The sequence below is a fragment of the Oncorhynchus masou genome, chromosome 2, assembly GCF_036934945.1.
Source record: "Oncorhynchus masou masou isolate Uvic2021 chromosome 2, UVic_Omas_1.1, whole genome shotgun sequence".
NCBI lineage: Eukaryota > Metazoa > Chordata > Actinopteri > Salmoniformes > Salmonidae > Oncorhynchus > Oncorhynchus masou.
The window spans coordinates 12,606,535-12,620,819 of NC_088213.1; the positions used below are offsets into that span (position 1 = coordinate 12,606,535).

The following is a 14,285-nucleotide window of genomic DNA, read 5'->3' on the forward strand; positions in this document are numbered from 1 at the left end:
ATAGGAAGATATCACACAGACATATCTGTCTGGACGTGAGTTCCATGTCCCCTCTACCCCCAGTGAGTCTGACTGAGTCTGTCTCACTCCGAGTGTTGGCTTGATGGGTTTCTCTGATCTGGTGTTAGTGCACAAGGCCACAGCAATTTACACCAGCTACCTTTTAAGAGCTGTGACAGGGAAGGGAGAGACTGTGGTTCTGTGTGTATAGATAGTGTGTGTGTGTGTGTGTGTGTGTGTGTGTGTGTGTGTGTGTGTGTGTGTGTAAATGCGGAAGTGCTAACTGAGTGTGTGTTCTCACACAAGGAAGAGGAGTTGAGGGGAGAGAAGGCTAACTGAACACTCAGACCCATTTCTCTCTGTCTCTCTCTGTATCTCTCTGAGTCTCTCCTAACAACCTATATATATATATATATATATATATATGAGTATAGGATATATATATATATGGATATATCTATATATATATCTGTCTCACTCCGAGTGTTGGCTCTCTCTCTCTCTGTATCGCTCTGTATATCTCTCTCTCTCTCTGTGTGTTCTCACACAAGTATATCTCTCTCTCTCTCTCTCTGTATCTCTCTCTCTCTCTCTGTGTATATCTCTCTCTCTCTCTGTATATCTCTCTCTGTATCTCTGTCAATTCAAGTGGCTTTATTGGCATGGGAAACATGTGTTAACATTGCCAAAGCAAGTGAGGTAGATAATATATAAAAGTGAAATAAACAATAACAATTAACAGTAAACATTACACATACAGGAGTTTCAAAACAATAAAGACATTACAAATGTCATATTACGTATATATACAGTGTTGCAACGATGTACAAATGGTTAAGGGTACACAAGGGAAAATAAATAAGCATAAATATGGGTTGTATTTACAATGGTGTTTGTTCTTCACTGTTTGCCCTTTTCTTGTGGCAACAGGTCACGCATCTTGCTGCTGTGACGGCACACTGTGGTATTACACCCAGTAGATATGGGAGTTCATCAAAATTGGATTTGTTTTTGAATTCTTTGTGGATCTGTGTAATCTGAGGGAAATGTGTGTCTCTAATATGGTCATACATTGGACAGGAGGTTAGGAAGTGCAGCTCAGTTTCCACCTCATTTTGTGGGCATTGAGCACATAGCTTGTCTTCTCTTGAGAGCCACGTCTGCCTACGGTGGCCTTTCTCAATGTCAAGGCTATGCTCACTGAGTCTGTACATAGTCAAAGCTTTCCTTAAGTTTGGGTCAGTCACAGTGGTCAGGTATTCTGCCACTGTGTACTCTCTGTTTAGGGCCAAGTAGCATTCTAGTTTGCTCTGTTTTTTTGTTAAATTCTTTCCAATGTGTCAAGTAATTATCTTTTTGTTTTCTCATGATTTGATTGGGTCTAATTGTGCTGATGTCCTGGGGCTCTGTAGGGTGTGTTTGTGTTTGTGAACAGAGCCCCAGGACCAGCTTGCTTAGTGGACTCTTCTCCAGGTTCATCTCTCTGTAGGTGATGGCTTTGTTATGGAAGGTTTGGGAATCGCTTCCTTTTAGGTGGTTGGAGAATTTAAATTTGAATTTGAAGTCTTGGTTGGTGAGCGGACCCCAGACCTCACAACCATAAAGGGCAATGGGCTCTATGACTGATTCAAGTATTTTTAGCCAAATCCTAATTGGTATGTTGAAATTTATATTCCTTTTGATGGCATAGAATGCCCTTCTTGCCTTGTCTCTCAGATCGTTCACAGCTTTGTGGAAGTTACCTGTGGCGCTGATGTTTAGGCCAAGGTATGTATAGTTTTTTGTGTGCTCTAGGGCAACAGTGTCTAGATGGAATTTGTATTTGTGGTCCTGGCGACTGGACCTTTTTTGGAACACCATTATTTTGGTCTTACTGAGATTGACTGTCAGGACCCAGGTCTGGCAGAATCTGTGCAGAAGATCTAGGTGCTGCTGTAGGCCCTCCTTGGTTGGTGACAGAAGCACCAGATCATCAGCAAACAGCAGACATTTGACTTCAGATTCTAGTAGGGTGAGGCCTGGTGCTGCAGACTTTTCTAGTGCCCGCGCCAATTCGTTGATATATATGTTGAAGAGGATGGGGCTCAAGCTGCATCCCTGTCTCACCCCACGTCCCTGTGGGAAGAAATGTGTTTTTTTGCCAATTTTAACCGCACACTTGTCGTTTGTGTACATGGATTTTATGATGTCGTATGTTTTACCCCCAACACCACTTTCCATCAGTTTGTATAGCAGACCCTCATGCCAAATTGAGTCAAAGGCTTTTTTGAAATCAACAAAGCATGAGAAGACTTTGCCTTTGTTTTGGTTTGTTTGGTTGTCAATTAGGGTGTACAGGGTGAATACATGGTCTGTTGTATGGTAATTTGGTAAAAAGACAATTTGCTCAGTGCATTGTTTTCATTGAGGAAATGTACGAGTCTGCTGTTAATGATAATGCAGAGGATTTTCCCAAGGTTACTGTTGACGCATATCCCACGGTAATTATTGGGGTCAAATTTGTCTCCACTTTTGTGGATTGGGGTGAACAGTCGTTGGTTGTCTGTCTGTCTGTCTGTCTGTCTCTGTCTGTGTCTGTGTCTCTGTCTCGCTCTCTTTCTCTGTCTCAGTATCTCTCTGTCTCTCTCGGTCTCTGTCTCTCTCGGTCTCTGTCTCTCTCGGTCTCTGTCTCTCTCGGTCTCTGTCTCTCTCGGTCTCGGTCTCTCTCGGTCTCTGTCTCTGTCTCTCTCTCTGTATCTCTCTGTATCTCTCTCTCTGCATCTCCTTCTCTTTTTATCTCTCTCGCTGTCTATCCTTCTCTCTGTCTCTCTCCCCCCCCTCCCTTTCTCTCCCCCTCTCTCCTTGTCTCTCTCCTCCTCTCTCCCTTTCTCTCCCCCCCCTCTCTCTCTCTCTCTCTCCCTCAGAGAATGCATTGATCTCTGCTTAGTTTAGGTCTATCAGTTAGTTAGTTAGTTAGTAGGACATCCCATAGTCACAGACAGTCAGACAGACTGTCAGACAATAACCAAACAGACTGTACATATCCCAGGACACCAGCATCACTAACAGCCACTAATGCTCATACCATAAAACCCCACAGCGGGAATGACGTCAATATAAGCCATATCAATAATCAGAGGGAGCCGCGTCCCATCCTCATCCACCATCCATGCCAAGCTGATGAGCGAGCCCACGGAGGCATAATCGTAAAGAGACACAATTTGCCGTGTCTTCCACCGGCTCTCCTGGAGGAATAAGGCCGTGAAGATAATAACTATTAGTGAACGACGGCACTTTGTACTGGGGATTCCAGCTGTGGCAAGCTGCATTAACATACAGATGGAATGTGTATATAGACTGTTAATATGTACACGGTGGTGGGGGGGGGGGTGCGTGAGACAATCAGACCCTCGCCACAGAGGCACGCGGCTGTGACCTCATCTCGTGCCTCATCACGGAGAACGGAAATGAAGGGCCTGAGGGGAGAGGGACGCAAAACAGAGAGAGGAGAGAAAGGAAGGGAGGAGAGAGAGAGAGAGAGAGAGAGAGAGGGGTAGGAAGGGAGGAGAGGGGTAGGAAGGGAGGAGAGGGGTAGGAAGGGAGGAGATGGGTAGGAAGGGAGGGAGGAGAGGGCTAGGAAGGGAGGGAGGAGAGGGGTAGGAAGGGAGGGAGGAGAGGGGTAGGAAGGGAGGGAGGAGAGGGGTAGGAAGGGAGGGAGGAAGGGAGGGAGGAGAGAGGCAGGAAGGGAAGAGAGGCAGGAAGGGAGGAGAGAGGCAGGAAGGGAAGAGAGAGAGGGGAAGGGAGGAGAGAGGGGATGGGAGGAGAGAGGTAGGAAGGGAGGAGAGGGGTAGGAAGGGAGGAGAGGGGTAGGAAGGGAGGAGAGGGGTAGGAAGGGAGGAGAGGGGTAGGAAGGGAGGAGAGAGAGGAAGGGAGACTTGTTGCCGTTTTCCTGGACAGAGATGAATGAAACAGTCAGGGAATAAGCAGCATTCTGGTAGAGTTTCTCCATATAAAGTGCTTTTTAGTCTGATCTAGTCTGGGAAACCGGCCTTCGTGTTATAACAAGTCGTAATAACGGCTTTCACTGACTTTAAGTCCAGGTAACCACAGCTGATATGTTTCATAGCTGAACTGAGCTAACTGGCCAACACAGAACTGGGAGACATAACACTTCTGAAAGAGAAAGAACCTGTTAAATAGACGATTCAACATTGTGTCTCTGTTGTCATCAGGGCAGAGGGTCTGTCAACCAGTAAAGTGTGAGCTGAAATCAGAATTGTGTGTGTGTGTGTGTGTGTGTGTGTGTGTGTGTGTGTGTGTCTGTGTCTGTCTCTCTTTGGAAATAATGTCTTCACAACTTGCATCACAACAGCTGTGTCTGTCAGGAAAGTGCCAGTGTGTTCTCCTTCCACTGATGCATCTTTCATTAGGAGGACATTACCTCATGATATCCTATCAAGGTGTTCATAATACGATGACACACTGAGGACTTTCCATTGGCTGGCTCCCAGGAAATGACCAGGGCTCCACCATGCTCTAGTCTAGTGTCGTCTGACCTGGTAGGAATACTTCTGAAATACATATTTCCTTCCTCCCTGCAATGAATGTCTGTCTCTCTGTGTGTCTCTCTCTCTCTCTCACCCTGTCTCACTCTCTCTCTCTCTCTGTGTGTCTCTCTCTCACTCCCTCTCTCTCTCTCTCTCTCTCTCTCTCTCTCTCTCTCTCTCTCTCTCTCTCTCGCTCTGTCTCTGTCTCTCTCTCTCTGTGTGTCTCTCTCTCTCTCTCTCTGTGTGTGTCTCTCTCTCGCTCTCTGTGTGTGTGTCTCTCTCTCTCTCTCTCTGTGTCTCTCTCTCTCTCTCTGTGTCTCTCTCTCTCTCTCTCTGTGTCTCTCTCTCTCTCTCTGTGTCTCTCTCTCTCTCTCTCTCTCTTTGTGTGTGTCTCTCTCTCTCTCAATTCAATTCAATTCAAGGGGCTTTATTGGCATGGGAAACGTGTTAACATTGCCAAAGCAAGTAAGGTAGATAATATATAAAGTGAAATAAACAATAAAAATTAACAGTAGACATCACACACATCTCTCTCTGTGTGTGTGTGTGTGTGTCTTTCTCTCTCTCTCTCTCTCTCTCCCTCTCGGTTTTGTAAAGAGCTGTTGTAACGCTGTAAGGGGCCTCTGTGCTCACCCTTTCCATTTTGAGGTGTGTGTGTCTGATCCACTCCCTCCCACCATCCCCTTGTCTCTGATTGTGACTTGATTGACATCTCTTCTCCTCCTCTATTCCCCACCGGAGGGCCCTCATTGTCAACGAGCCTTTTAGCACCTTTGTCCCTAACGCAGCCCCCCCCGGCCCCTTCAAACTCCCCCCCGCCCCCTTCAAACTCCCCTACCCAGAGGTGCCAGATGAGCCCCCTGGTCTGTGACAAAAGGGTCCGTGCGTGTGTGTTGTGTGTGTCGAGTCTTAGACAGTCCCCAACTCCATCAAGGACCCTGACCACCTCCACTTGCCCAAAACCCTGCAGAAACCCCCATGTAAAAATGACTGTTGAGTGTAGTAATCTGAGTGTGTGTTTGGGGGGGGGTTGAAAGGTGCAGCACGGGCTGTTAAGGGTGTAAAGAGGTGGAAGGGTTCAGCAGTCCTGCAGTGCCCCAGAAGAGAGAGAGAACTGAGATTTAAAGTCCCATCGCCACTGGGACCCGTGCGAGTGACAGGATTTAAAAAGGACTCCAATCTCCTCCACTTGTTTACACATTAGCAAGATGGAAGGTTTTCTCAGACATTTCTGTGTGGACACTTTAACACCGGGGCCGTTCTTATCACATTTGACCCCTAGGGCCTCACACTGAACATAGTAAGGCTTCTTACTCAGGAAGACTTCACAAAGTGAAATAGGAGAATGGAGACAATTCTGGATTTGGGGGAGTGGTCTGTGTTTACCAGTTGAACATAACCATGCAAACATCTTTTATATAATGCTAACTTCTTATTCATAATTCTAATTCATAAAAGCCTAATGGCAGCTGTTTTTACTCTCTCTGTCATAGAATTTAAACTATTCCAGGCTTGTCAACTCATCATACTGCTGCCCAGAGAATATTCCCTGAGTCTCATTTTCCTCATCATGATAAGAAAGTCGGTGTTGATTAACTACAAGGGTACCAGTTAGTGTAGCCAGCTCCCTTGCAGCACAGGCTCGAGGTAGATATGGTATTGAGCCGGATGCCGTTTGGCCGATGGAACGCATCCCTCTTTTAAGTTGATGTACTGGAGTAATGGATCATCTCATATAGAATCAGTCTCTCACACACCTACACACACACACACACACACACACACACACACACACACACACACACACACACACACACCTACACACACACACACACACAGTGGAAGTACTGGAGTAAAATGTCACCTCAAGGAGCCCTCGTCATATACACACACACCTGCCTTGTCTGCCAGTCAGCTTCCTTGTGGGAGCTGGAGATTAGCATGCAAATCTGCAAAGACCTAGTTACTCTTCTGACCTTTCAACCTTTCTCTCTGTCTCTTCCTCTCTCTCTCTCTTTCCCTCCCCACCCCTCTCTCTTACACACACACACACACACACACACACACACACACACACACACACACACACACACACACACACACACACACACACACACACACACACACACGGCTTCTCACACTCACACACACACACACACACGGCTTCTCACACACACACACGGCTTCTCACACACACACTCATCCACTGCGTCGCGTTCCTCCAACAACGTCTAATGAGGTGATGACCAGCCACTTGTTATAATTGCTTCCGACTCCGTTTAATTTTCCAAGCTTATTAATCATATGTAGAAGTTATTTAAAATTGCATAAATTAATCTTCGATTAAAAAGCCTATCAAAGAACTCCAAACAATTAAAGAGTACGGTAGAATTTCCCCGGGGATTTGTGGCAGTTTTATTTGAACGGCCCATTCAGGTGATTATCCCACTTTGATGCTCTGAGACTGTGATTAATGTAGTGGTACTTTTTAAATGAGTTTTCTCCCTCTATCCTCCACGCGGCTCGTTGGAAAGGTAAAGCTGTAGCACCTGAAATGACCTAACTAAAGAGTATTTATTCCATTTGACTCTTAATAACGTCCTCCTGGTTTTCGGCTTAATTCTGGTGGCAGGTGTTTTAATTAATGGCGGATCGCGTGGCCCTTGTGTGTGTGTGTGTGTGTGTGTGTGTGTGTGTGTGTGTGTGTGTGTGTGTGTGTGAACATTTATAAAAGCTTTATTGTCCATGCATTGTGGAGATTTGGCTGGCCTTGAAAAAACATGGTGTGCGTGTGTTAATTATAGCCTGAATTATGACACCATCTCAACTGGGATTCCAATAATAACTTTGTCCGAGTTAGTGGGTTTTCTCCATGTCTGTCTTTAAGCCCGGGGTGTGTGCGTACGTCTGTGTGTATCTGTCTATGAGGTATTAAAAAGGCAGAAGCCAAGCCCCTCCCCCTTCATTCAGGTCAGATTCCATCAGACGTGGCCAGTCTGTTAGGGTCGAGAGCAGAGAGCAGGAGCTGGATATTAAAGACATTACTCTGGACCCCATCTCTCCCTCCCTTTACTCCCTCCATCTCCCCCCTCTCTCTCTCTGTACAGGCACAGCAATGATTGATGAGATGGGTACCCAGAACATTGGGGCATCCAAGAGCATCCACTCCAGCTCGCTCTCTCTCTCTCACACACTGATATGAGAGTAATTAACCTCAGTCTATCTTAGCCCCAGCTGCCCATTAGAAGGACACCAGGATTGATGGGGCTCTCCTAGTCCCTCAGACTCATTGGACACAGGACTGGACCGGCCCCGTCTGGACTGGACTGGACCTGCCCCGTCTGGACTGGACCGGCCCCGTCTGGACTGGACTGGACCGGCCCCGTCTGGACTGGACCGGCCCCGTCTGGACTGGACCTGCCCCGTTTGGACTGGACCTGCCCCGTCCGTCTGGACTGGACCTGCCCCCTCTGGACTGGACCGGCCCCCTCTGGACTGGACCTGCCCCCTCTGGACTGGACCTGCCCCCTCTGGACTGGACCTGAGTGGAACAGACCCGTCAGACTGGACTGCCATTTATGTCCTTACGGGTCTTAAGGGTCTAACTTGAGATAAGGTTGCAGAACATTGCCTTTTAAACATAAAATATCTGACAGAATCCAAAAATATTGAAATATAGTATTTATACAAACTATACTTACATTACTGTATATTACACCTCAACACCATCAAGTCCTTGTTCCAATGTTACCTTCTGTAATCTATCCTCCATTAATTTTTTTATTTGGCTAAATTCATTGTCCCCCACACAAGGTCCCTGGTCCTTATATCCCCTGTTCTCGGCCAGATTGGACTCTTGTTAACACTGCTGTGTTTGTTAGTGCCTGTTAGTGAAGGTCCTGTGTCAGGGAAACCAGGGGTGACAAGTCCATTTAAAGAGCGATGGCTTTGGTCGTTTATCTAATTGTCCCTCTACTCGACACACCAAATAAATGTAGCGGTCAGTCACCGTTGGCCCGTCTCCGGTGACAACCCCCACCACTTTCACCCTTGACCCCTGTATGAACCGGCGGAGGTCATCACTGACACAAGGCTCTCCAGATGAGGTTGTATCAGTGCATGGTGCTCTTGTCACTGATGTGTCACACGTCATGTGACCTCTGTCACCATCTCCACAGTGCTAGTTGGACTCTATATGGCTAGGATTATATGCATTTGGTGGTTGTATGGTTTGAGCATTCGTTGATTGATTATGGGAAGCCTTGTGCTGGAGTCTTGGTGTAGCATTTATTGTCCTGACTGAATGTGTCTCTCTGGTGACACCATAGTGCCACCCTGAACCTCAACACGTTGGCCCATCAGGGGTGCGTGCTTAGTCCCCTCCTGTACTCCCTGTTCACCCACGAATGTATGGCCTCTCACGACTCCCAACATCATCGTTAAGTTTGCAAATGGACGACGGTGGGAGGCCTGATCGACGACAACGATGAGACAGCCTATAGGGAAGAGGTCAGACCCCTGGCAGTGTGATGCCAGGACAACAACCTCTCCCTCAACGTCAGAAAGACAAAGGAGCTGATTGTGGACTACAGGAAATGGAGGGCCGAGCACGCCCCCATCCACATCGACGGGGCTGCAGGGGTGCGGGTCGAGAGCTGCAAGTTCCTCGGTGTCCACATCGCTAAGGATCATGGTCCACACACACCAACAGTCATGAAGAGGACACAACAATGTCTCTTACCCCTCAGGAAGCTGAAATGTTTGGCATGGGCCCTCAGATCCTCAAAAGTTCTACAGCTGCACCATTGAGAGCATCTTGACTGGCTGCATCACCGCTTGGTATGGCATCTGGGGCGGCAGGGTAGCCTAGTGGTTAGAGCGTTGGACTAGTAACCGGAAGGTTGCAAGTTCAAACCCCTGAGCTGACAAGGTACAAATCTTTCGTTCTGCCCCTGAACAGGCAGTTAACCCACTGTTCCTAGGCCGTCATTGAAAATAAGAATTTGTTCTTAACTGACTTGCCTAGTTAAATAAAGGTTAAAAAAATAATTTTAAAAATCTGCTTGGCATCTGACCGCAAGGCACTACAGAGGGTAGTGTGTACGGCCCAGTACATCACTGCGATCGAGCTCCCTGCCATCGAGGACCTGTATACCTGGTGGTGTCAGAGGAAGGCCATAAAAATTGTCAAAGACTCCAGCCACCAAAAATGTAAACACAATTTCAATTTTTTTACTGAGTTACAGATCATAGAAGGAAATCAGTCAATTCAAATAAATTCATTAGTCCCTAATCTATGGATTTCACATGACTAGGAATACAGATATGCATCTGTTCATCACACCAGATACCTACTGGTTTTCTGATCCACGCCCCTAACTTTTTAAGTTATCAGTGAACACCTTTTGCCTCATGCAGCGTGACACATCTCCTTCACATAGTTGATCAGGCGGTTGGTTGTGGCCTGTGGAATGTTGTCCCACTCCTCTTCAATGGCTGTGCGAAGTTGCTGGATATTGGTGGGAACTGGAACACACTGTCATACACATCAATCCATCCCGAACATGCTCAATGGGTGTCACATCTGGTGAGTATGCAGGCCATGGAAGAACTGGGTCATTTTCAGCTTCCGGGAATTGTGTACAGTTCCTTGTGAATGGAGTCATGCATTATCACGCTGAAACATGAGGTGATGGCGGCAGATGAAATGGGCTTCAGGATCTCGTCACGGTATCTCTGTGCATTCAAATTGTTATCGATAAAATGCAATTGTGTTCGTTGTCCGTAGCTTATGCCTATCCCATACCATAACTCCACCCCCACCATGGGGCACTCTGTTCACAACGTTGACATCAGCAATCCTCTCGTCGACACGACGCCATAAATGTGGTCTGCGATTGAGGCCTGTAGGACGTACTGGCACATTTTCAAAAACGATTTTGGAGGTGGCTTATGGTAGAGAAATTAACATTCAATTCTCTGGGAACAGCTCTGGTGGACGCTCCTGCTCGTCAATTCTGAATGTCCTTGAAAATAATTTAAACAAAGATCTTAACTTCTTGCGTCGAGCAATCCCGGATCCGGGATCCTATTTATAGCCTCAAGCTCATTAGCATAACGCAACGTTAACTATTCATGAAAATCGCAAATGAAATGAAATAAATGTGCTAGCTCTCAAGCTTAGCCTTTTCTTAACAACACTGTCATCTCAGATTTTCAAAATATGCTTTTGAACCATAGCTAAACAAGCATTTGTGTAAGAGTATTGATAGCTAGCATAGCTATAAGCCTAGAATTCAGCCAGCAACATTTTCACAAAACAAGAAAATCATTCAAATAAAATCATTTACCTTTGAAGAACTTCAGATGTTTTCAATGAGGAGACTCTGTTAGATAGCAAATGTTCAGTTTTTCAAAAAATATTATTTGTGTAGGACAAATCGCTCCGTTTTGTTCACTTTTGGCTATGAAAAAAAACCTGTATCCAGTTATAGCCTCAAGCTCATTAGCATAACATAACGTTAACTATTTATGAAAATCGCAAATGAAATGAAATGAATGTGCTAGCTCTCAAGCTTAGCCTTTTCTTAACACTGTCATCTCAGATTTTCAAAATATGCTTTTGAACCATAGCAAAACAAGCATTTGTGTAAGAGTATTGATAGCTAGCGTAGCATTTAGCGTAGCATTTAGCATAGCATTTAGCGGGCAACATTTGCACAAAAAACAGAAAAGGATTCAAATAAAATCATTTACCTTTGAAGAACTTCGGATGTTTTCAATGAGGAGACTCTCAGTTACATAGCAAATGTTCAGTTTTTCCTGAAATATTCTTTGTGTAGGAGAAATCGCTCCGTTTTGTACATCACGTTTGGGTACCAAAAAAAACGAAAATTCAGTCATCAAAATGGCGAACTGTTTTCCAAATTAACTCCATAATATCGACTGAAACACGGCAAACGCTGTTTAGAATCAATCCTCAAGGTGTTTTTCACATATCTCTTCATTGATATATCGTTCGTGGATGTCTACTTTCTCCTCTGAATCGCTTGGAAAAAGACGTGCAGTTGAAGATGACGCACCAATTTCGACGGAGGACACCGGGCGGACACCTGGCAAATGTAGTCTCTTATGGTCAATATTCCAATGATATGCCTACAAATATTCCAATGATATGCCTTTCATCTTGGTTTCGCCTGTAGCATCAGTTCTGGGGCACTCACAGACAATATCTTTGCAGTTTTGGAAACGCAGAGTGTTCTCTTTCCAAAGCTGTCAATTATATGCATAGTCGAGCATCTTTTTTTTTACAAAATATTGCGCTTAATACGGGCACGTTTTTTTATCCAATAATGAAATAGCGCCCCCATAGATGTAAGAGGTTATTAAGGAGATCGGAACTGATCTTCCTAAGAGGAAAAGAAATAGGTTTATTTTTAGTTCAGTGTGTTTTTATTGACCAATGTGGTAATTTTTCCAGATGTTCTGAGAGATTGGCTGTTCCATTGGTCGTGGCCTATGTACAGTATACTCTAATCACTGGATCCATATCTGAGACACTATTAATCTCTCTCCATCTCTCTACCTTCTCTGTCTGCAGGACCATGCCTTCATCCTGCTCTACGACGATGGCAATGCGGAGGTGGTGTCCATGTGGGTGTGTCGCTGCCTAGAGGAGAGGAGAGCCCAGGCTCAGGGACAGATGTGACCCCGTAAACACAGGAGAGCACAGAGAAGTTAAGCGGTCAAGGGTATCATGTAGGGCCAGGATGATACCAGTATCTCTATACTCGTTAATATCGTGGCAAAGAAACAAAACACAAAGCGCTTTTAACTTTGTTAGGAAAACAGTCCTGATGTTGGAAACAAACATCATTATGATGTCATTCAGAGTCACATGTATTTATTTTCTATCTATAGCTCACAATATTTTACATACAGCAGGTGTTTAAAGGACTGAAAGAGTTTGGTATGCTTTGTGTTTACATTTTTCCCATAGAAACAATATTGCGATACTGGTATTGTGCCGGCCCTAATATCATGCCCCAATCTCTCTGGACTTTCACCATTCGTGAACCCCAGGAGTGGACAGTAGATATCAAAGACACGGTTTCTAAAACGTATTGAAGACGTCCATGGTGTAAAGAGGGCGTCTGTACGTCCAACGTCAGTAAGCCAAGAGGATACTGGATCTTTACAACTCAACGTTCGTTGCAAGTGGAACGTTGTTATCTGGGCCCTTGGCGTGTTGACTGATGTCTTGATGGTGTATCCTGGCGACTCTTACACTCCAAACCTGGCTGTGTGTTGACGCTGCTTTATCAATGAATTTACAAGTGACTGGGGCTTATTCCGTGACTGTTTGCCTACATAGTTATTTCTAACTCAGAGAGACTTTAGACAGAATGTCAGAGTAAGTGATCAACGATGAGATGGGCGTGAAAACCCAAATGGCTTTACAATAACAAAGAAGTGCTATTTTCCAGGATGACGCTCGGATAACCTGTTACGCTTTATTGTTGGCAGCTTTCTAGTGAATGTGGAGGTGTGCCGGTGTGTACGGCAGTAACCCATGTGTGTGTACGGCAGTAACCCATGTGTGTGTACGGCAGTAACCCATGTGTGTGTACGGCAGTAACCCATGTGTGTGTACAGCAGTAACCCATGTGTGTGTACGGCAGTAACCCATGTGTGTGTAACCCATGTGTGTGTACAGCAGTAACCCATGTGTGTGCCGGTGTGTACGGCAGTAACCCATGTGTGTGTACAGCAGTAACCCATGTGTGTGTACGGCAGTAACCCATGTGTGTGTACTGCAGTAACCCATGTGTGTGTACAGCAGTAACCCATGTGTGTGTACGGCAGTAACCCATGTGTGTGTGCAGCAGTAACCCATGTGTGTGTACAGCAGTAACCCATGTGTGTGTACGGCAGTAACCCATGTGTGTGTACAGCAGTAACCCATGTGTGTGTACAGCAGTAACCCATGTGTGTGTACAGCAGTAACCCATGTGTGTGTACGGCAGTAACCCATGTGTGTGTACAGCAGTAACCCATGTGTGTGTACGGCAGTAACCCATGTGTGTGTACGGCAGTAACCCATGTGTGTGTACAGCAGTAACCCATGTGTGTGTACGGCAGTAACCCATGTGTGTGTACGGCAGTAACCCATGTGTGTGTACGGCAGTAACCCATTTGTGTGTACGGCAGTAACCCATGTGTGTGCCGGTGTGTACGGCAGTAACCCATGTGTGTGTACGGCAGTAACCCATGTGTGTGTACGGCAGTAACCCATGTGTGTACGGCAGTAACCCATGTGTGTGTACGGCAGTAACCCATGTGTGTGTACGGCAGTAACCCATGTGTGTGTACAGCAGTAACCCATGTGTGTGTACAGCAGTAACCCATGTGTGTGTACGCAGTAACCCATGTGTGTGTACAGTGTGTGTACAGTAACCCATGTGTGTGTACGGCAGTAACCCATGTGTGTACGGCAGTAACCCATGTGTGTGTACGGCAGTAACCCATGTGTGTGTACGGCAGTAACCCATGTGTGTGTACAGCAGTAACCCATGTGTGTGTACAGCAGTAACACATGTGTGTGTACAGCAGTAACCCATGTGTGTGTACGGCAGTAACCCATGTGTGTGTACGGCAGTAACCCATGTGTGTGTACGGCAGTAACCCATGTGTGTGTACGGCAGTAACCCATGTGTGTGTACGGCAGTAACCCATGTGTGTGTACGGCAGTAACCCATG

General features: G+C 46.0%; 1 protein-coding gene across 1 annotated transcript in view; it reads left to right on the forward strand.

Moving 5' to 3' along the window:
• map2k5 (mitogen-activated protein kinase kinase 5) overlaps positions 1-13,183 on the forward strand; it is a 115,921-nt gene extending 102,738 nt beyond the window's left edge. The window contains exon 22 of the mRNA XM_064987727.1: positions 12,127-13,183. Coding sequence (XP_064843799.1) covers positions 12,127-12,234 — 108 coding nt within the window. The 3' untranslated portion in view covers positions 12,235-13,183. The remainder of the gene's footprint in view (positions 1-12,126) is intronic.
• The last annotated feature ends 1,102 nt before the right edge of the window (positions 13,184-14,285 follow it).